This window comes from Capra hircus, chromosome 10 (genome assembly GCF_001704415.2).
Source record: "Capra hircus breed San Clemente chromosome 10, ASM170441v1, whole genome shotgun sequence".
NCBI lineage: Eukaryota > Metazoa > Chordata > Mammalia > Artiodactyla > Bovidae > Capra > Capra hircus.
This window is the reverse complement of record NC_030817.1, coordinates 86,776,894-86,800,009: the sequence shown is the minus strand read 5'-3', so window position 1 is coordinate 86,800,009 and position 23,116 is coordinate 86,776,894. Positions and strand designations below refer to the sequence as shown.

At 37.4% G+C, this 23,116-nt stretch overlaps 1 protein-coding gene across 2 annotated transcripts in view; it reads left to right on the top strand.

Annotated features, from left to right (window-relative positions):
• The window catches only part of MAP2K5 (mitogen-activated protein kinase kinase 5), a 262,257-nt gene that overhangs the window by 94,986 nt on the left and 144,155 nt on the right, over window positions 1-23,116 (top strand). For both annotated transcript variants that reach the window (XM_005685146.3, XM_005685145.3), the window contains exons 12-13: window positions 10,380-10,441; window positions 15,270-15,318. In XM_005685146.3, the coding sequence (XP_005685203.1) occupies window positions 10,380-10,441; window positions 15,270-15,318 (111 nt within the window). The remainder of the gene's footprint in view (window positions 1-10,379; window positions 10,442-15,269; window positions 15,319-23,116) is intronic.

Below are 23,116 nucleotides of genomic sequence, written 5' to 3'. Positions count from 1 at the left end.
AAAAGTGAGTTCACAGAGCCAGCGAGTGTGTGCATGCTCACTCACTCTGTTGATTCTGACCATTGCAACCCCATGGACTATATGTAGCCTGCCAGGCTCCTCTGTCCATGGAAGTTTCCAGGCAAGAATACTGGAGCAGATTGCCATTTCCTCCTTCAGGGGCTCTTCCTGACCCAGGGATCAAGCCCGCATCCCCTGCGTCTCCTTGCACTGGCACGTGGGTCCTTTACCACTGAACCACCTGGGGAGCCCTTCATAGAGCCAGTACATGTCATTGTTTTATGGCTTTCCGTCATCCTTTTTTGACTCTTCAATTTGTGTTACGTTAAAAAATTTATTTATTAAGATGGTATGTTCAAATTCCATAAAATTCATCCTTCTAAATGAAGGATGTGCATTTGTACAGCTCAGTGGTTTTTAGTACATTCACAGGATTGTATAACCAGTACCACCAATTCCAAAACGTTTTTATCACCCCAGAAATAAACTCCCCACGCATTAGTAGTCGCTTCCTATATTCTCTTCCGTCTAGTCCCTGGCAACCATTAATCTACTTTTTATCTCTATGAATTTCCCTATTTTGGACATTTCAGATAAGTGAAATCATACAGTATGTGGCCATTGTGTCTGGCTGCTTTCACTTAGCATAATGTTCTCAAGGTTCACCCACGTTATAGCATTTATCAGTACTTCATTCCTTTTTTTATGACCACCTAGTCCATTATATGGATGTACCATATTTTGTTACTCTTTCATCCGTGATGAGCACTGATGCTCCTTAGAGGGGAAGCTTTCAGTCTTTCATCATCAAGTATGATTAGCTGTGGGTTTTTGGTAGGTGTCGTTTATCAAGTTGTGGAAGTCTCCTCTTCCAAGTTTGTTTTATATTTTTTATCATAAATCAGCATTAGATTTTGTCAGGTGCTTTTTCTATTGAAATGATCATGTGTTTTTTGGTCCTTTATTCCATAGTTATAGTGTGTTAATAGATTTTTGCATATTGAACCAATCTTGTATGATCAATTTTATATGTTGCTGGATTTAGTTTACTGGTATGTTGCTGAGGATTTTTACATTCATATTCTTAAGTGATATTGATTTGTAGTTTTTCTTGTAATGTCACTGTGTGAGTTTGAGACCCAGATATTTCTGTCCTCAAAGGATGTGTGTACGGTGTTCTGTCCTCTTCCATTTTTTGGAAGAGTTTGCTAGAAAGATTGATGTTAATTTTTCTTAAAACATTTGGTGTAATCCACTGGGGAAGCCTCTGGTCCTGAGGTTTTGTTTGTGAGTAGTTCTTATGGTCAGGTGGCATCTGTTGTCTGTTATTAGGAGAAGTCTAGTACTTCTGCCCATTGCATCTTGGTACTGGAGTTGCCAAGAGAAACACAATCCAGGCAAGCGCTGGACTGAACAATTCTTCAGTCACATAATAAAATGAGAGGCAGAGCAAGATCAGCTTCAGTAGTGGGTGTCAGTTTCCCATGGCCAGCAGCAGGTCCCTCCTGGCAGTCTGTGGAGGGCAGTTGGCCTGCACATACCCATCAATGTTGCAGAAAAAGTAGCCCCCACTCCACCTCGCTCCCTTGGAGTCAGAAATGCTAAAACCTGAAGGTATGCCTAAGGTCCACTGAGGCACATGCTTAAACAGGACAGAGAAGTACATATTGAGCCTAAAACAGGGAAAGGGTCCAAAACAAGGAGATAAACCCACCACAGGCTATATGGCCTCTTTATCTCTTAGTAAGCAACTGTTCTAGCCCCAAGGCCCATTGTTATGTGGCCAAGTAGGATTTGCAGGATGGTGTGCATAAGACTCTCTTTTCCAAAAGTTTTTTTTTTTAATTGTGGTATAATACGTATATAATTTACCATATTAGCCATTTTAAAGTATGTAGTTCAACAGCATTAAGTATATTCACATTACTGTGCAACCACTGACACTGTATATCTCTAGAACTCCTTTCCTTTTGCAAAACTGAAGCTCTATACCCATGAAAGTATGACTCTCTACGTCCTGTTCCCAGCCCCTGGCAGCAAACATTCTACATTTGTCTCTATGAATTGGGCTACTCTGGATGCCTCATCTAAGTGGAATCTCACAGTATTTGTCTTCTGGGGACTGGCTTGTTTCACTTTTCATGATGTCCTCAAGATTCACCCAAGTTGGGACATATGTCAAAATTTGCTTCCAGTAATACTGAATAGTATTGTGATATAGCTTTTAAAATTACCAACCAATCTCTTTACTAGTTATAGGTTTATTCAGCATTTCTATTTCTTCCTGAGACAGTTTTGGTAGTTTGTGGCTTTCTGAAAGTTTATTCATTTTATCTAGATTATCTAATTTGTTGGTAAACAATTAGTATTCCTTTATAATCATTTGTATATCTGTAAAGTCAGTATTGATGTTCTCTCTTTCATTCCAGATTTTAGTCATTTGAATCATATCCCTTTTTTCTTCAGTTCAGTTCAGTTCAGTTCAGTCGCTCAGTCATGTCCGACTCTTTGTGACCCCATGAATCGCAGCACGCCAGGCCTCCCTGTCCATCACCAACTCCCGGAGTTCACTCAGACTCACGTCCATCAAGTCCGTGATGCCATCCAGCCATCTCATCCTCGGTCGTCCCCTTCTCCTCCTGCCCCTAATCCCTCCTGGCATCAAAGTCTTTTCCAGTGAGTCAACTCTTCTCATGAGGTGGCCAAAGTACTGGAGTTTCAGCTTTAGCATCATTCCTTCCAAAGAAATCCCAGGGCTGATCTCCTTCAGAATGGACTGGTTAGATCTCCTTGCAGTCCAAAGGACTCTCAAGAGTCTTCTCCAACACCACAGTTCAAAAGCATCAATTCTTTGGCTCTCAGCCTTCTTCACAGTCCAACTCTCACATCCATACATGACCACAGGAAAAACCATAGGCTTGACTAGACGGACCTTAGTCGGCAAAGTAATGTCTCTGCTTTTGTATATGCTATCTAGGTTGGTCATAACTTTTCTTCCAAGGAGTAAGCGTCTTCTAATTCAGGGTAGCTAAAAGTTGGTCGGTTTCTTTGTCTTTTTCAAAGAACAAACTCTTGATTTCTTTGATTTTCTCTATTTTTTTTCTGTTGTCAGTTACTTTTAGTCTAATGTTTAGTAATTTTTTTCTACGAGCACTGTTTTTAGTTTGCTCTTTTTCTGTATTTTTAAGGTGTGAAGTTAGGATATTGATTTGAAATCTTTCTGATTTAATGTAGGTGTTTATAGCTATACATTTCCCTCTAAGCACTGCTTTAGCTGCACTCTAGAAGTTTTCATATGTTGGTTTGTTTTTTTCATTTTCATTTACCTCAAAGTATTTTCTAATTCCCCACGAAGATAATCCCTTGTGATTTATTTCTTAGGAGTGTGTCATTTTCCATGTTGAATTTGTCCTTCTGTTGTTGATTTCCAATATTCCACTGAGGTCAGAAAACATACTTTGTGTGATTTCAGTCCTTTCGAACATACTGAGGTTTGTTTTATGCTCTAAAACATCGTTCTGGAGCATGTTCAATGTGCACCTGAAAAATGCATTCTGCTGTTGTTGGGTAGGGTATTCTTCAGATGTCTGTCAGGACTAGTTGGTTTACGGTGTTAAGTATTTTATTTCCATGTTAATCTTTAGTGCAGTTGTTCTGTCTATTGTTGAAAGTGTGGGGTATTGAGGTGGGGTATTTTGTTGCCTGTTTCTCCCCTCAGTTTTGTCAGTTTATGCATCAAATATTTTGGCATTCTGTTGTTAGATGCATATATGTTTTAATTGTTATATCATCTTGAAGGAGCACCAGCTGAACTCTGCCTGTGCAGTGACTATCAGGCAGCTGGTGTTTACTGTATTGGCAGGCTGCTGATTTTCAAGGCTGTACTGAAGGTGGAGAGCAGGCAAGTTAAAATGCCACAGAGCTTGCTCTTCTTACCAAGATTCAAGCATAGTCCTGAACAAATAATTTTGGGGTGGCTACAGTCCTTTGGCTAATTTCCAGAGTTCTGGAAAGGTTGATTCTGACAAATTTTGTCTGTTCTTTCATTGCTTTTGCGGAGAAGGGAATTTTCAGAGGACCTTATTATACCTTGCCATTTTCAGTGATATCACCTTTTAATACATTTTAATGCTTTAAATCCTTGACTTAAAATATTCACTTTGTAGTCTGTATTTAATACTGTTTCTGAGACTTATCACTCTCTAGGCTCTTAAACCCTTCTACTGCTTTTGGCAACTCCCTTTACTCCACACTAACTGGTCCCTGAACAATTAAATCTCTCACTTCAGTTTTTCTCATATCCTCATCAACTCTTCTAAAACTTGATTCCCCTCCCCCAGATTTCACCTGCCTTTTTCTCATTCAGAGACAATAGTGAGCTCTCACAGGTCCTCACTCTTCCACCTGTCACTTAGTCACAACTGCACACGCCTGACTCACCTCTTTCATGAAGAGCTGCTTAAGGAAAATCTCTTTACATGTGCATCCCCTTGGTAGAGTTTCTTCATTAACCACCCTCCCTTTTTTGGGCTTTCATTCTGTCTGTAATACAACAAAACAGTCCTCAGAAATATGTGGACCGAAACCTGTGTACCATCCTCTGTTAATCCTTCTCTTATTGTGGCAGTGAAACTTCACAACTTTCTCTCAACCTAGATCTCTCATTTCAGTGTAGAGTTTCATTGTCTATTTTACTCATATATTGTTTATTTCCAGATATCAATTGAGCGTTTTCTTTCAGACACTATTCTAAACCTGGGGGTATAACAGTGAACAAGACTTAATCCCTGTTGGTACAGGACTTAAATTCTAGAAGGGGAGACAGACAAGAAACATACAGTATGTTCACAGAGAGGAGTAAGTGTAATTAGAACCTAAAGCAGATAGATGATGACTAATAGGGAGAGGAGGTGCTACCTTTGACAGTCAGGGATGGCTTCTTTATGGGAGTGGCATTTTCGCAGAGACTGAGTCAGTGAGCCAGCTTAGGGAGGATCTTCAAGGCAGAGGGAATATCAAGTATAAATGCTCTAAGATGGGAAGCAAGGTGTAATCGGGCCCCGCAAGAAAGTCTTGGTGATTTGGGAGGACCTGGGGCCAGACAGGAGGACAGAGAAGTAGGCAGAAGCTAAGCTGTGTAGGCCTTATAGGTCCTGGTGAGGAATTTATGTTTCAGCCTGAATTTGTTAGGATGTATTAAAAGGTTTCAAGTAGGGAAGTGATATGTATGCCTTCTCATTAAGTCAAAATTAAGTTCACTCAGAAATACCCAAATATAGCATGTGAGACTTTATGTACATGTATTTGAATTACCATCATGGGAATAAATTGTTTCCCCCACAACCTGTGTTGCAAAGAAAGAAAGGACTGTTAATTTTTTTCAACAGGAAGAGGCTAAGAGAGCTTCTGAAATTCTTGCTTGTGGCTTCAGATTTTTTAGTATTAAGTATTAATAATTGCTGTTCTGTCACCCTGTCATGTCTGACTCTTTGCAGCCCCATCAGTGATGCCATCCAGCCATCTCATCCTCTGATGCCCCCTTCTCCTTCTGCCCTCGATCTTTCCCAGCATCAGGGACTTTTCCAGTGAGTTAGCTGTTCATATCAAATGACCAAAATATTGGAGCTTCAGCTTTACCATCAGCCCTTCTGATGAGTTTTCAGAATTGATTTCCCTTAAGATTGATTGGTTTGATCTCCTTGCTGTCCAAGGGACTTTAGGGCTCTTCTCCAACACCACAGTTCGAAGGCATCACTTCTTTGGTGTTCTGCCTTCTTTATGGTCCAGCTCTCCCAACTATACGTGACCAGTGGGAAGATCATAGCCTTGACTATAAGGACCTTTGTCAGCAGAGTAATGTTTTTAACACACTGTCTAGGTTTATCATAGCTTGCCTGCCAAGAAGCAATCTTCTTCTGATTTCATGGCTGTGGTCACCATCCACAGTGGTCTTAGAGCCTAGGAAGAGGAAATCTGTCACTACTTCCACCTTTTTCCCTTCTATTTGCCATGAAGTAAAGGGGCTGGATACCATGATCTTAGTTTTCTTAATATTTAGTTTTAAACCAGCTCTTTCACTCTCCTCATTCACCCTCATCAAGACCCTCTTTAGTTCCTGTTTGCTTTCTGCCTTTAGAGTGGTATTATCTGCATATCTGAGGTGGTTGTTGTTTCTTCTGCCTGTCTTAATTCCAGCTTGTAACTCATCCAGCCCAGCATTTCTCATGATGTGCTCAGCATACAGGTTAAACAAACAGGGTGACAGCAGACAGCCCTGTCGTACTCCTTTCTGAGTCTTGAACCAATCAGTTGTTCCTTACAGGGTTCTCACTGTTGCTTCCTGACCCGCATACAGGTTTCTCAGGAGACAGGTAAGATGGTCAGGTGTTCCCATCTTTTTAAGAGCTTTCCACAGTCTGGTATGATCCACACAGTCAAAGGCTTTAGCGTAGTCAATGAAACAGAGGTAGATGTTTTTCCGAAATTCCCATGCTTTCTCTATGAACCAGTGAATGTTGGCAATTTGATCTCTGGTTCCTCTTCCTTTTCTAAACCCAACTTGGACATCTGGAAGTTCTTACAAGATTTTAAGCATGACCTTACTAGCATGGGAGATGAGTGCAGTTGTTTGATGGCTAGCACATTCTTTGGTATTACCCTTCTTGGGAATTGGGATGAAGATTGATCTTTTCCAATCCTGTGGCCACTGCTGGGTCTTCCAGATTTGTTGACATATTGAATACAACATCTTGATGGCATCATTCTTTAGGGTTTTGAATAGTTCTACCAGAATTCTATTTTAATATTTCCAAATTAATAATTAATAATAATCATTATTTTAAGGAAAATGTTGAGATGAATATTACAGTAATGTTGCTTTGCTCATTTGCTATATATCTGTGTTTATTCCACATGCAAGATACTACTTTGTATTGTAGCCCTGTATTAGGATAAGCAGAGACCTTACCCCATGAGTTCTTTTGACTTAATTTAATGAAGATAATAGCCCCACTTCATCAGCAGAACTGTGTAGTTGTTTGGCAGTTGAGATGAGTTTTTTGCTATTCTATTAGCATTCTTCCTTCTAGTTCTCATGGTAGGTAGTAGCATGCAAGGAAATGACTGACTAAGGCTAGGGAATGCAAGAAAGTGACAGGTCACAGTGACCTGGACCAATGATCTTGGAATCGTGGGGAAAAGGATCACACCAAACATGCAACAGATAAATGAGTCTCTACATACCTAGCATACCAGTATCACAGCCAAGATTAACCTATCTCTCTGAGTGTGTGTCATGTAGTCTCATTTCAGTGAGACTAAAAAGTTCACATGTGATTCTCAAGCTGTGTGTTATGGGGAAACCTTTTAGATCTTTGGAGTTCTAAGAAGTCAAAGACTCCAGTCTTTCCTGGGTTCTGGCCTCAACTGACTCATGGCTGTGACTAGAACACCCCACTCTCCAGGACTCAGTTTCTCTCCCCTGTCAAATAAAGTTATTGGACTGATCTTTAATGCCCCTCCAGCACTAATGTGCTGAGATTTGATGAGATGAGTCTAAGGATTGCCTTTTGGGGATAGGCCTATACGATAGAAATGATAGTAAAACTCAGTGAAAATTCAGCAGAAAATCCTCTGCCATGTCTAGCCTGATAAGAATTATTTAATATCATGAGAACTCATCTGGCTTGGTAGGAGCTCTTGAGTCTCTTTTTAAAAATATATTTATGTATGTATGCATTTGGCTGTGCCAGGTCTTACTTACGGCATATGAGATCTCCAGTGTTTGCTGTAGCATTCAAACTCTTAGTTGCGGCATGTGGGGTCTAATTTTCTGACCTCAAACTCAGGGCCCCCTGCATTGGGAGTGTGAAGTCTTAGCCACTGGACCACTAGGGAAGTCTCAGAACTCTTGATTCTAAGTGGATCTAATGATTGTGTCAGAGACAGGATGAATCTGTGATGACAACAAAGCCAGCTATGTAAAGATTTCCCCATATGGATGGCTAAGGAGAGTGGGATATAACTGAGATTAAATAGATATTTGCAAAAACCAGTGAATTACCTCAAAATGGGATTTCTTTTTGGCTTGTTCTACTAATAATGGTAATAACCTAATCTTTGCCTTTTTTGATTTAGCTTGTTGACTATTGTCCTGTTAGCTAATTAGGCCCTGATTTACAGCCTATGTAAAAGTGAATCTCCTCTTAGGACTTCTTAGTAGTATATATGAATAGATTTGCACCTCCTAGTTTTGAGCCACTCGAGCTATTCACGTCATAGGGGATTGGCCTGCTAAACTCTATTTCTGAGCATTCCAAATACCAACATGTAAAGCTTGGTATTCTTGAGAATTTTTTATCCTTGCAACTGCCAGTTCATCTGAAAGATCAATGAGAACATGAAATGTTTTCTCTACCATGTTTTCACTTTTATTGCATATATAATAAAAATGCCATTTTAGTAAATAAATATGGTTCACCTCGTTGCAGAAGTGTCTTTTTCATTCTCTTCCCAGTAATACCCAGAGACAAAGCATAAGGTTTAGTCATACTGTGGATTTCCAGCTTCTCATCAGAATCTGGAAAATACAAGCCAAAGCTGCTGCAAAAAGTGATCATTTTCCTCCTTTAAACAGGATAAATACAAAGCCAGTTTCTTTATATATTGAATATATGTAATATTTTTCACAGGGAAAAATAATTTTTTCTCTGATGTTCAGCTTTAGGAAAACTTCACATTAAAAAATTTTGTATTTGCCAAATAGACTTAACTGTGTTTGAAAAGGATAATATGCTCCATGGTATTATCTTATGAGGCATACTTACAAATCATCTAGTGGTAAATTGTTAAATATGAATTTTTAGCCTGTAATAGAAACAAAAATTGTTTCTCAGATATCTTGGGTAATCTTACAGTCTTTCGGCTCCAGGATTCCTTCATGGAGCTGAAAGACTGTAAGTCTCACCCTTGACTCAAAGAAATATTATTGCATGTGGTTAAAATAGTTCTCATATAATCATATCATTAGTAGGAGTAAAGTAGTGTTTCTTTGCATAACCTCCTGAAATTCTTATACTACTTGTGTAAGATTAAACATTTAATAGGCATGCTAAGTTGCTTCAGTCATGTCCGACTGTGCGACCCCATAGACGGCAGCCCACCAGGCTCCACCGTCCCTGGGATTCTCCAAGCAAGAACACTGGAGTGGGTTGCCATTTCCTTCTCCAGTGCATGAAAGTGAAAAGTGAAAGTGAAGTCGCTGAGTCGTGTCCAACTCTCAGCGACCCCATGGACTGCAGCCTACCAGGCTCCTCTGTCCATGGGATTTTCCAGGCAAGAGTACCGGAGTGGGGTGCCATTGCCTTATACTTCCAAATGAATATTGATTCCTTTGAAATAGTTTCCTGGGAAAGTTATGCAGTTATTTTAATCATGTTATTGTTGCTGCAAATGATTTGTGGTTCCTTCTTTTGAAACTGTTATCAGAGCAACTTAACCTATCTGGTAAAATTCATGGTGATTTAAATTCACTTATTTATGTATCTGACAGATACAGAATATGTACTCTCTGCTAGTTGTGCTAATTTTTAGGGTGATAAAAAATCAAAACAACATGACTCCTGTCTTTATTATGTTTATAATCTAGTGATTTTATTTTTTGGAAACCACCAAAAGCTCAGTTTGGTAAAGGTGAAGGGTATTAGTGAATACCATTTTAGTGAAAAATCTTATGACTAAGGAGATTTTTTTTAACCTCATAAAGTCATTTTCAAAATAGTATCAGAGAATTTCCAAAAAAACAAAAAATTATTTTGTTCTAAGATAACTTCTTTGGAATATGTTAATTGCTTGCCATAGTACCTAATTTGAAGGTTAACATACATTTAGATAGATGTTAACAGTGCCATTTTACTTTATTAATTTTTATGTGTATTTTGAACATTATACTCACCAGTTTCTGTTTGGTTAATGTGAAAATTCTAAGATAAGGTCCTGGTTTACCTTTGAGAAAACTGTTAACACAGTGCGATACTTAGATATGATTGTCCTATCAATCTTTAGTTTTGTGTATGTATTTAGGTTTACATAAAGTACAGATACTTAGCTGGTCCTTCACTACTTTCTTTCAGTTTTTACATGTGTATGATTATATACTTGAGAATAAGATGAAAGTGTCTAGTTATGCTTCATCTGGAATTATGATTGTATCATCAATGAAACTGGACTAGAAAGCCAATTTTACCCTAGACATCCAATTCATGTTGTAAGCAGAGGAAAAAGAAAGTCTCACAGTGGATGTCAGAGGAGGGGCCCAGTGTCCGAGGGGGCACTGTTCTGGTAGTTTCATTTGTCGTAATACAACATGTTTGTCTCCACAGGCGGATCTTTGGATGTATATAGAAAAATTCCAGAGCATGTCCTTGGAAGAATTGCAGTGGCGGTGAGTATATGGCTTCCACTCTGTGACATATGGATGATTTGTTTGTGTTAGTCAGGCATTATTCTCCTTATAGCCTTAGGATTTTTTGTTTTTCTTTTTCTTCAATCGCTACTGACTGTCAGGATCTTTTTAACTCATCATTTTTGTCCTTTCTTCCTTTTGTAGACCACCCTATAATAATGACATAGAAACATGACAGTTTTCAGGCTTATGGATTTTTTGTTTGTTTGTTTGTCACACCGTTCGGCTTGCAGGATTTTAGTTTCTGGACCAGGGATTGAACCTGGGCCCCATCAGTAAAAGGGCCGACTCCTCACCACTAGACCGCTGGGGAATTTCCTGCATATTCTGACTTGTGCTAGTTCATGTGTTTGTAGGGATCTTACTACTCTTATTAATCAGTAAAATTTCCACATTCTTCAAAAAGAAAGCTGTTTTATTGACATTTTGTAGTTACAGGCATACAATTAGAAAATATGTTTAAAGCCTAAATTATTAAAGTAAAACCATCTGCAAGGAAATACTACTTTAGTCTTAAAGATTTTTGTATACATTTTATGTACTTGGCTTTTAATTTTTTCACCATCTGTATCTAGGAATTTATTCCTTTGCAATTAAAAGAAGTTTTCTATATTGACTAATAAACTGATGAAATATATCAACTAAATTAACATTATTATTTAAACTCCAGATTTCAAATTTGGAATAACATAGGCTAAACAGTGTCTAAGAGAAGTCATGGGTGGTGTAATAGTAAACAGTTGCTAACCTAAAGGCACTCTGATAACTTAAGCAGTTTAATGCAGAACAAAGTGATTATACCATGTACCATTTAATTAAATGGCTGATTTTCACATTCATTATACATCAAACTGACAACTCAAATCCTTTAATCCAACATGGACCCTTATTTAGTCTTAGTTCATTGTAATTCACAGCTTTCCTTTTTTCTTTCCAATTATTAGTGTGAACTGCCCAGGGTGCTGAGAACTTTCTTTTCTGATGCTATTGCTGCTAAGATGCTTCTAATCTACATGTTTAGGTAGATAATATGAAATTTGAGTACTTAAATCACCATTTTAGATGAAAATAAAAATGTTTCATTTCCTCTTTTAATCTTGGGGGGAATGAATGCTTTGTGGCTTTTGGCAGTTCTTGGCTCTAAAGTTTAATAACACGTATAATAAAGGGCAAAAAAAAAGAGGGATACCAATTGGAAAAGAAAAAAGTATATGAGTTCTCTGTACTCAATTATCTATCAAACTTGGCTAAAATAGGAATCTGCCTTCTTCAGAAGAGAAGCTTGTTCTTCCTGGAGTTCATAAATCTTGCCTCCCTCTTGTGTAGGACAGCCACACAAGGCCATTGCTATTTTCAATTCTCCTGAAGTGGGAAGCCTGTGAAGTGAATGGAGTCAGGAAAAAAAAAAAAATCCAACTCCAATACAGGGCTTGCCTACTGGGTAATCAAAAATATGACAATGGTTTTAGTGAAAAGCATTTGAAATAAATGAAATAAATGCAGTTAACCTTCACGGTAACTATAGATTATTGTACATATTTTAAACATGTGCAAGGTGAGGTACGGCAAAGTTAAATAGCTTGCCTAGAGTTCTGTAATTAATCAGTAATAATCAGAACCCAGGGCAATTTAACTCTGGGCCCCATACTCTTTCCCTCTGCTTTCCTAGAAAATGAGAAAAAATGAGGAGGAAATGAAAGGAAGAACAATATTTAAAAGTAAAAGAGAGAAGTATAAATGAAAGAATACGAGAGTAACAATATACACTGCTTCAGATTCTTTTCATGTCTTAGAACCTCATCTCGGCATCTCTCCCTCCCCACAGTAACTTTATTTTCTGAATTCTAATAGTCTGGCATGCTGTACAGGTCCACAGATCCAAGGTTCATTATAGAATAGACCCCTGTCAGCCTTTATAATATGTTGTTCACATTATCTCTTGATGGATGTATGGCAAGAGAGTATTTTCCCAGAAAAAGAAGTCCATATAAACTGGTTGATTTCAGCCTTCCAACTTGCTCAGTGATTTTTTTCCACTTTGTTTGAGTCTGGCCTTCCTATAAAGAAGAATGCCTTTCTGCCTTTCCCTGCCATCTAACACGTTTTATTTTTCCTCTTATTTTTGAAGCAGTGACACTGTGTACTGTGAGTGCTAATGTTGATTGAAGTTGTCCCTGAAACAGTGTGCACTTGACATGTCAAGGAGTGAGTGATTGACAGCAGATATAAGCACTTTTAGTGTCAAGGCTTTGTCAAGTCATTGTTGTGAAACCTAGCTTGCTGAATACCAATAATACCCTCTAGATTTTCAATGAACAGATTGCTAGCTCCCTGTACACTTATTTTTCTTCTAAAGGAAAATGTAGTCCATTTTGGCAAAGTTGGAAGAATATTTTCTTTTTTGAATCTCCAACAAAACTTTTAATTTTAGCAAGTATCATAAAATCAGTATTTATTTTGCTTTTTTCTGCCCAGTAATCTGAATATGGTGGATTGACTTCGCCTTGTATGTTTTCTGATTATTCATTTTCTGTGGGACTAATTTTTAGTGGGGAGCTATCTTTAATGGGAAAGCTTTATAACATTCAACTAAGCTTATGTTGAGAAATTTAACCTTGTTTCCAGAACTCAGAGGGTGATTACTAAATAAGATGACCTTGTCCTTTGCTCAAAGAAGATATTGTTTTTATTGTTGATGTTATTTTTTTTACAAGCATTTAAGGAAATATTTTTATCCTGTTTCTTCCTTCTGTTGTAGTTATTGCTATTTTAATATTTTCTTTTTTTATCTTACTGTTCAGAGTACATTTGTTTTATTGTAATGCCACTTAGTCTGAATTCTGAAAGAAATCATTTACTATAGATATGTATTCTGTTCTCTTAAAATAGACAAATATATCATAGAATTGATTATAATGCATTAGCAAATTTTTCAGGAGTACATTCCACTCAGAATAATTAAATATGTTAACTTCTGCTCAGCATTAATTGATACAGATTTTATCTTCTGTATTTTTCGTATTTTAAAATTGAGTTTTTCCCTTTATATTTCTATTTTTAATATTGCTCTTAATCTTTTTTGATCAACTAAAATCCTTGCATATTTAGCCCCAACCCTCTTTCCATCATTCTCAAGATATGTAAATTGCCAATTACTTCTCATAATGGTAGTTTTTCTTATATTCCTGACTCACCTAAAAATGCTGCTGTGCTCAGATTTTCTCTAGTTTCCTCAAGTGGGGGCTGCTCTCTAGTGTGGCGCTCAGGCTTCTCATTGCGGTGGCTTTTCTTTTCGTGGAGCACAGGCTCTAGGGTGCACGGGCTTCAGTAGTTGGGACACATGGGCGCGCCCCTTGGCGCACAGGCTTAGTTGTCTTGTAGCACGTGGGATCTTCCGAGACCAGGCATTGAATCTGTGTCCCCTGCATTGATAGGTGAATTCTTAACCACTGGACCACCAGGGAGGCCCCTATATAGATTATTTTCCTGAAACATTTGAAAATAAGCTGTACGTATCATGACCTTTTACTCCTAACTACTCTAGGTATATTTTTCTTAAGAACAAGTGTATTGTCTTATATCACCTCTATATACTGAACAAAATCAGAAAATTAGCACTGATACATCATTATTACCTAATCAACAGTCCTGATTCAGGTTTTGCCAGTTATCTAATAATAATACCCTTTATAGACCAAAAGAAAAAGTTTTCTGGTCCAGCACCCAGTCTAGGATATACATTATAATAGTTGCCATGTCTCTTCAGTCTCTGTTAATCTAGAACAGTGTCTCAGTGTTTCTCTGTCGTTCATGACCTCGATGTTTTTGAAAACTACACTGCCCCAACACTCGGATCATATATTTTTACCTTGGCCTGAATGCTTTTTCCACTTTTCCTCACATCAGTGGAATCTGTTGCTCAGAGCCTGGCACTTCAATAAAGCCCTCCTGACTGTTGTCAGGGGAAGCAGCTTTTACTCCATCCATTGCCTTCATTAGTTAAGTTTTTAAAAATGTCTCTCCTTGGTGGGAGGGAGACTCAAGAGGGAGGGGACATAGGTATACCTATGGCTGATTCATGTTGATGTTTGGCAGAAACCAACACAATACTGTAAAAGCAATTATCCTTCAATTAAAAGTAAATTTGGGGCTGGTGCACAGGGATGATCCAGAGAGATGATATGGGGTGGAAGGGAGGTTCAGGATTGGGAACTCATGTACACCTGTGGCAGATTCATGTCAATGTATGGCAAAACCAATACAGTATTGTAAAGTAAAATAAAGTAAAAATAAAAATTGAAAAAAAAAAAGAAGAAGAAGTCTGAGATTAGATTGTAGGCATGCTCAAGTAAGGGCCCCCTTCCAGAAAAAAAAAAAAGTAAATTTGAAAAGGAATGTCTCTCCTTGGTCATAAATGTCATGACTTAATTTTTTTTCATATGCAGAAGTATAAAAAATAAGTGAGAATCTTTGTCCCTTTTCCCTGTCCCTGTCCTTCCCCCCCGCCCCCCCAGCATACTACCACTGAGAACTTTGGTGTAACTGGACTTCCACATCACTTTATGTGCACACATACTCATTTCTTTCATACCTTATGCTTAGAACATTGTGAGCTTATTAAATGAAGGAACCTGTAGCTTGTACATTCAGTATCCCCACAGTACCCGGCATGGAAGGTGTTCAATAAATGCTTGTTGGTTAACAGACTTTTGAAGGAAGAAATTATGGTTGATATGATTATGTGTTTAAATGTGGAAATTTCCTCATAAAAACCATCATTGACCCGTTTTCTCTTTCTTAAATTTAGGTTGTTAAAGGCCTTACTTATTTGTGGAGTTTAAAGATTTTACATAGAGGTATGTACTGAGCTCATAAGCTCTGACTTATTTGGGGGTAGGGTGGGGAACTCTCTGGAAACCTTGATTTTTAAAGTGAATTAGATGATCTCATATTTAAGCCAGGTGATACATTTGATAGTAAGATGGCTCCTTCATAAATGTTATTTTTAAAAAAATTTTATTCCTTAACAGCTCTGACGTAGATTATATACTTGGTATTATATTTTTGTGAATAATGTTTACGAAACACATAAAACAGTATTTCACAGTATTTGGAAATGACAGGATCTTATTTTTCTTAACTCTAGTTAATGAAAAACCTTCACTTTCTAGCAGTTGCATCCCTTCCTTTTGTTAACATTTCAAATACCCTCATGCACTGTTTCTTAAGAGGCAGCTTCACAGACCTTGAAAGTGAACGTTAAGGAATTGGTGAATGCATCAGCAATCAGTCTCCTAAGCCTATTAACAGAATGCATGGAAAGAATTACCAGGTAACTGGTGAATGTGAATGTTGCAAAGGAACCTCCTTTTGCCCTTGTTAATATTCCCAAAATGTCTGAATTCATTTGGAGCAAATTATTAAGTGAGAAACAGACTATAAAAAAGCAACTGCAAGTTGGCCTAATGTTAGTAACTACTGTTTAAGTTTACACATCTGTTCAGCCTAGCTCTGTGCACATTTGGAGGAGGCAACAGCATACACATTAGATGTGATTAAGGGAAGTTTTGTTTGTTTTTAAGGTATAAGCTATGAGAGAGAAAACAACTGATGCCTTCAGCTGTAGCATCACATCTGTCACTAAGGGTTTTTTGTTGTGATTGTGGTTGTAGTTTTAATATGCTAGTGATTCCAAATTTTTGTTTTAAATTCTCCTTCCTCTTTTAAAGAGGGTATGTAGATACTGACATGCAAAACTTTCAGTTCAGTTCTGGAAGGTGTTTATGCTGATTAAATTGAATCATAAACCAAGTTTTTCTTTAAAGCCAGTCCACTCTATTTCTGAGTATATAGTTGGTACAAAAGTTATACGTAGAGAGAGTTAACTAAATGTGTCAGTATTATTCTTCCTGGGAATAAATAAACATGTGAATACATCTGGTGGGTGAGAAAAAGTGGAGCATTTTCTCCCCCAGGATTAAAAGAGAACAGTCTTTAATGTAATATGACTTATATTCCTCCCCTGTACTCCTACTGCCCCACACTTGCCAACCCATAGAGTGGTTATAACCATTTTAATAGGAGTTAGCATAGTGGTCAGTTCTTGTCATTTTATTGATTTTTATGAACATCTGCTATCCTTTTGACAAAGGAACTCAAGGAAGTCGTCAATGCTCAGCAGCAGAACCTTCGTTTAAAGGCCTTTGCCGTGGAAATGCAAATGTTATTATTAAAGTGACCCTTAGGCTCATCCTGTACTCCGGGCATACAACATAATTCTGGCTTACAGGGAATTCTCACTAACAATAACTTTCTATGAGGACTCTTAGTAGCACTAAGAACTATAGTAAATAGGGAAATGCTATTCAATGATTCTGCAGTCATCTTTGTTTTTCTTCTTTAAAACCATTGGTTTTAGCTTCACTTTTTGTCTGGAGTAATAGTGGAATTTTTCATTTGAAATGGTGTCTTGATAGACATTTCTGATGGATTTATGTCTGGATCTGAAAATAAAGAGTGAAATGTTGGTTAGAGTCGCGTACAACCACCCTGTAGTCACTGTGGGCAAGTGTGGCTGACCAGAGCCTCTCAGAGGCAGGTAGGTCCTTCTCCCCAGCGCTAGATGCAGGTTGGGCTGAGAAGGGTTCTTTGATCAGTGGCGTATGAAGGCGTTAGGGTTTGACTGATTGGGGTCATAGAGGTTTCAAAAAGGAATCCTGAGCCTGTACTTCTCTTTCAGTCTGTGTTCGCCAGTCCAGTTCACACAGAGAGTAACCATTGTGAGATGCCACTGGTTCTGGGTTAAGGTTATCGGGGAGAGGCTGAGTGGGGATTTTGGTAGTGGGCCAACTAACCCTCTCAAGGAATTTCCATTTTTAAAATTTATTTAACTGAAGTACAGTTGATTTACGATGTTGTGTTCAGGTATCCAGTGTGTTGTGTTCAATGTTCAGGTATATGATGTTGTGTAGGATACAGCAAGATGATTCATTCATACACAGATTTTACACAAATACACACAGATTTGTACAAAGATATACAGATTCTTTTCCCTTATAGGTTATTACAAAATATTGAGTATAGTTCCCTGTGCTATAGAGTAGTTTCTTGTTGGTTATCTGTTTTATATATAGTAATGTGTATATATTCAGTGTTAAATTTAAGTACCAGTAAGTGAATGTGCGTCTGTTGTCTCTCTCGATGCAAAGACTGATGAATTACAGTGCAGATAGACAGTTATTCCCCAGTAATTATGGGTACTCAGCTATAGAAACAGTGTGCTGTCATAGTTTACCTTTTTAAATATGTATGTTTAGCTTTTGAGTTTTCCTTGTTATTTGTGGAAATTTTACCTTCTGGATTTAAAAGTACGTGTTTTTTATTGCACAGTGGAAGAAGCCAAGTGTCCCCGGAGACTTTTGTAAAGCTTTGTAATGAGAAATTTACTCTAGATTGAGTAGTTGTTAACTTAATATTTTAGAGGTTTTGTCCATATTTAATAACTTGGATTTCATAAAAATAAGATTAAAGATGCCTTTATATTTACCAAAAAGCTATTTAATTTTCTCCTTGATTAAAAAATTGTAGCTTTCTAGATCAGTTCAATCAGGCAATTAAAGATCAGAGCTTTTAAGTTCAGCTAAGGCAATTAAATAGGTAATATCCTTTTTTTATACACTTATGCTGTACAGGCTTATTGCTGTACCTTCTTAAAAGCACATATCCTTGTTTTTGCTTTCTTGAAATGAATGGTGAGGGGAGTTCTAGTTGAATGTGTTTCATGCTTTCAAATCAAAGACAGTGGTCCTTCTCTGGCGGGGGCTGTAGGAGAGCCTGGTACAAGCGCTGTGAGAAGACAGAGCGAAATGAAGACAGGGAAAGACAAACACTAATGAGTGGGCTAAGCCTCCTTTCCTTTGTCTTGTCTGAGTACCTGTCCCTGAAAGCCAGGATCCTTATACTCAGGAACATAAGTTTCAGAAGATTAAGAAATGGATATGTATTCAGTAAGAGGACAAGCTGTCTCTCACATTTCAGTGGCTTCCCTGAAGTATAGTGGTCCTGGATTTGTGACTGTTAAAAAAAATTATGCATATAGAAGTATATAATATATTGTGGAATTTATATTATAAAAGATAGCTAATGGCTTCCAGATAAGCTGTTGAAAATTGAGCCTTTCCTATAGAGCAAAACCCCATGAGGACTCTAGAGCAGGACGAAGCTCAAAGAACAGCAGTGACAGACCACCCCTCCGTCCTGTGAGCCTTGTTAGTCTGGTGCAGGTCAGTTTATTTGTGTATTGTGTAAAGTGGAAATTTTTTTAGGAATTGAAGTGTATAAGATCCCACCAACTCATAGGGGATCATCATATATTATATTCAATCAGGTTTTACTGATGTTTATTTTGTTCTTTTCACGATCTAGTTGATGTGATATATATGAAAGTTTTTATAAACTACCAGATATTAATAGTGTAGGTATGTTTTAATTATATAATAACTATTATTAGAATTAACCACTTTATCCTGTTAATAAGCTTATCTCATTTCCAAATCAATCCAGGGAGAGAGTTTATTCTACTTGGTATTACTAGGTCAAAAATTATGAAAATCTTTTCTTCAAGAAAAGCATGTGATATCACATGAAGACATAATTATTAAAACTGTTTGAAACTTCCACCAAGATTAACTACTGTGGAAAAAATTGTCTTTATTAAAAAGCATTCGTGTGAGCCCTGTAAGCATAGCATGTACTGACTGAGTAAAGACAAAGAAAATGAACAGTGAGAAAGTCTGTTAGGCCAGATCCAACATTACAGCAAATATTGCAGCTTAACTTCAAAACATACGTCGCCACTAATGAGGTGAGAGCCCTGCATATTAATAAACCTACAGCTCCAGTCACAGCCATCACTACCCACATCAAACATAAATACAAGATTAACACCTGTGCCATTTCTTTGGAAGATGTGAGAATGCCCTGGCAGTAACTGCTCTCTCTTTCCCTGAGGATAAAAAATAGAAATGGAACGGTAATGAGAACAAAACTTGGATTAAGAAAATAAAATTGGCAGTCAGGCTGGGGCAGTCTTACACAGATGGAGAAGTTTATAGAAAGAAAAAAGCCTCAATAGTTGGTGTCCCAGGATATTTTTTGTATATACAATCCTGGTTAGTTTCATTAATTTTCTCTAATAGGAGAGCTTTTTCATATTTTATATATATATATAGTTGTATTACTCTGAAGGTGAGTGCTGCCCAAATAGATTTATGTTTGGAGAAACTAAGTCTCTTGGTTTCAGTATACATGTTAGAAATTTTATTTTCTACCCTTATTATTTTTTTATAAATCTGGCCTCAGTACTTATCTTCCAGTTGGTGGTGTCATAGACACCAAAGCCAATTTTTTAAAAATTATTTTTAATTGAGGGATAATTGCTTTACAGAATTTTGCTGTTTTCTGTCAAACCTCAACATGAATCAGCCATGGATATACATATGTCCTCTCCCTCTTGAGCCTCGCTCCCATCTCCCTCCCCATCCCACCCCTCTAGGTTGATACAAAGCCCGTTTGAGTTTCCTGAGCCACACGGCGAATTCCCATTGGCTGTCTATTTTACATATGATAATATATGTTTCCATGTTCCTCTCTCTATACATCTCACCCTCTCCTTCCCTTTCCCCATGTCCATAAGTCTGTACTCTATGCCTGTTTCTCCAAAGCCAATGTTTTTAGTTTGTTCATTGAGCAACTTTTTATCTCAACTGTGTTCAAGGCACTTGTCTGTGTAGTTGGAATATATTAATTTACATAAAACAAAAGATTCTGACACTCGTGGATCTTATATTCTAGGTTGGGAAGCCATCCATAAATAATGAACATAATAAAAAAATAAATACAGAGTATGTTAGACAGTAGTTATTAATACAAAGAAAAAGTAGATCAAACTTAGGGGAGGCAAAAGATGGGTTGCAGTGTTCATCAGGTAGGCCTCACAGAGATGAGATTGAAGCAAAGGCTTAAAGGAAGAGAGTTACTAGCCGGGAAGGTTTATGGGAGAACAGAGCTGAAGATACCAGTGGGATGTGTATAATGTGTTTATGGAACAGCAGGGAAGTCAGTGTGTCACACTGAGGACATGAGAGAGGGTGCTATCAGCTGTTAGGCAGTGTCACAGTAACCAGGTGAGCTATGGAGGCTCAGTTGTGAAGATATGGAGAAGTGGTCAGGTTCTGAATATATATATAAATGTAGAGTTAGAATTTCCTGGTGGGTTACTTAGGAATTTTAAGAGGAAGAGAGGAGCTAAAGTTGCTTCAACTTTCAACAATAGCTCAATGTGATAAAAATGTTTCCTGCCACATTTTTTTCCTGCTAAAAGAGAGACTTTCTTTAAAATTAAGGATAAAACTGGTAATGCCAAGTGCTGACAAAGAATACAGAGCAACTGGACTCTCATACATTGCTGGTAGGAATATGAAATGGTCCTGCCACTTTGGAAAGCAGTTTGATAATGACCTCCAAAGTGATTTGGCAGTCCCATGCCATATGGCTTTACGTATAATAGCTCCAAACTGGAAATGACTTAAGTGTCTTTTAGCTGGTGAATAAATAGACTGTAGTACATCCCTACATGGAATACTACTCAACAATAATAGGGAAGAAACTGCTGATTCATGCAGTGACACAGATGCATCCTGACTTCCTTATGCTAAGTGAAAGAAGCCAGACTCAAAGGGCTCCCTACTGTGTCATTCCACTTCCATGACATTCTGGAAAAGGCAAAACTATAAGGATGCAAAACACATTGGTGGTTGCCCAAGGGCAGAGGAAGAGTTGACTATAGAGCTGTGAGGAGTTTGGGGAGATGTTGCAGATGTTCTATATCTTGATTTTGGTGATGGTTATATGACTGTACACGTTTGTTAGAACACTTAAACTTACACATCTAGAGAGGATGAATTTTCCTGTGAATTATATTGGACCAACCCAATACCTCAGTAAATCAAACTTTCTTTAAAAAAGGAAGAGAAAAAAGGCACTCTCTTAGTTCTTAGCAGTGCAGTGGAATTTCTACTTTAGAAAGAGGTTTCCCTGCCTAAAGAGACAGACCATTTTTTCAAGGGGTCTGGTTGATTCTGTCTTTATTACCATATCTTGTGATGCCTGAAAAATCCTACCTAGGTTTGGTCTAGCAACTCACTAGCTTGGAAAAAAAAAAAAAAAATAGAAACCCTCACGGTTTGCAATGTCAGAAAGAGAGGGGGTGGCAAAAGAAAGGGAGCAGAGGGGAAAAGAGAAGAAAGTTGCTATTGTCCTTGGTCAACAATTTAGAACATCTGGAAATTTGACAGATTTTTCTTTCCTTAGTTAGCCCATTTTTCCCCCCTCAGATATTATTTAAGAACTGCAAATGTGCACCACTGAATTGGCCTGACTTGGGCAGTTTTAAAAGTTCAATTTCTAAGAGGGAATAGGTTTTATGTAAATTCCCAATCCAGTCCTGCTGACCGATTGCCTCATTGTGTGACCCTGGAACAGCAGGTGACTCCTGCTCTCTAGGCCTCAGTTTCCTCATATATATGATGAAAGAATGGCCGGATGATCATTCAGGTTCCAACAAGCACCAGGATTCTGGATATTCTGGATTCTTTGCTTTGTAACAGAAGGAAATAGGATATCTTAACAAGGTACAAAGCAAGTCCTTTGCTTTGTAAGAAAAACAAATGAAAATCCCTGATAGTAGATTTTTCTATGAAAAATTTAATAATAGTAATAATAACAATAATGAATATTAATTAGGCGCTTACTCTGTACCAGGCCCTGTTCTAAGTACTTAATGTGTACAAACTATTTTGTGTTCCTTCAAAATGGGAAACTCTAGGAAATAAATATTTTAGAACTAAAGAGGCTTAAATGCAAACAAATAATTGAGAATTAAAGCAGTGTGGGGATGTTTGGGAACACATGTAAGAATTAAAGATTTTAAAATTAAAAAAAAAATAAAAGAGGCATTATAGAGAAAAAAAATAAAGCAGTGTGGCTTATCTAAGAATATGGTTGCTTTCTAAATCAAACTGATGGAATCAAATCAAAAGATAAACTCTTTATGGGGAGAAAGTTTTTAAACTGTAAAGTATATGGAAAATAAAATATTATCATGAACAAAAAGTTATAGAAAGGACATATAGAGTCACAACTTAGGTGGAAAACAAAGGAATTCTTTTTTTTTTAATCTTTTTATTTTGAAATAATTATAGATCCACAAAAAGTTGCTGCCAGAATGTACACGAAGGTCCCTCTCAAGGGCACCCTTTTTAAGGAAGGAATGTGTAAGAGAATTGGAGGCTAATGACATAGAAGAGTGTAGACAGGTGAATGTTATGTATATTTGCTAATACCTTTTGAGTAAGATCAGTGTAAATTTTAAAACTTAGGGTGTTATAAGAATATTTATGTTATATTCCAAGTTATGTTTTATTATATCTTATTAAGTGAAAGAAAAGGAATGAACTGGTAGAAGTAAAACCTCTGAATTCCTTAGGAAATGAACTTTGATGTCAAGGTGGTAGTGTTAAAAGAATACCTTAGTGTGTTTAAAAGTTGGGAATTGTGATGGGAAAAAGTTAGGAATGATCATTTGCTGGATTCTTT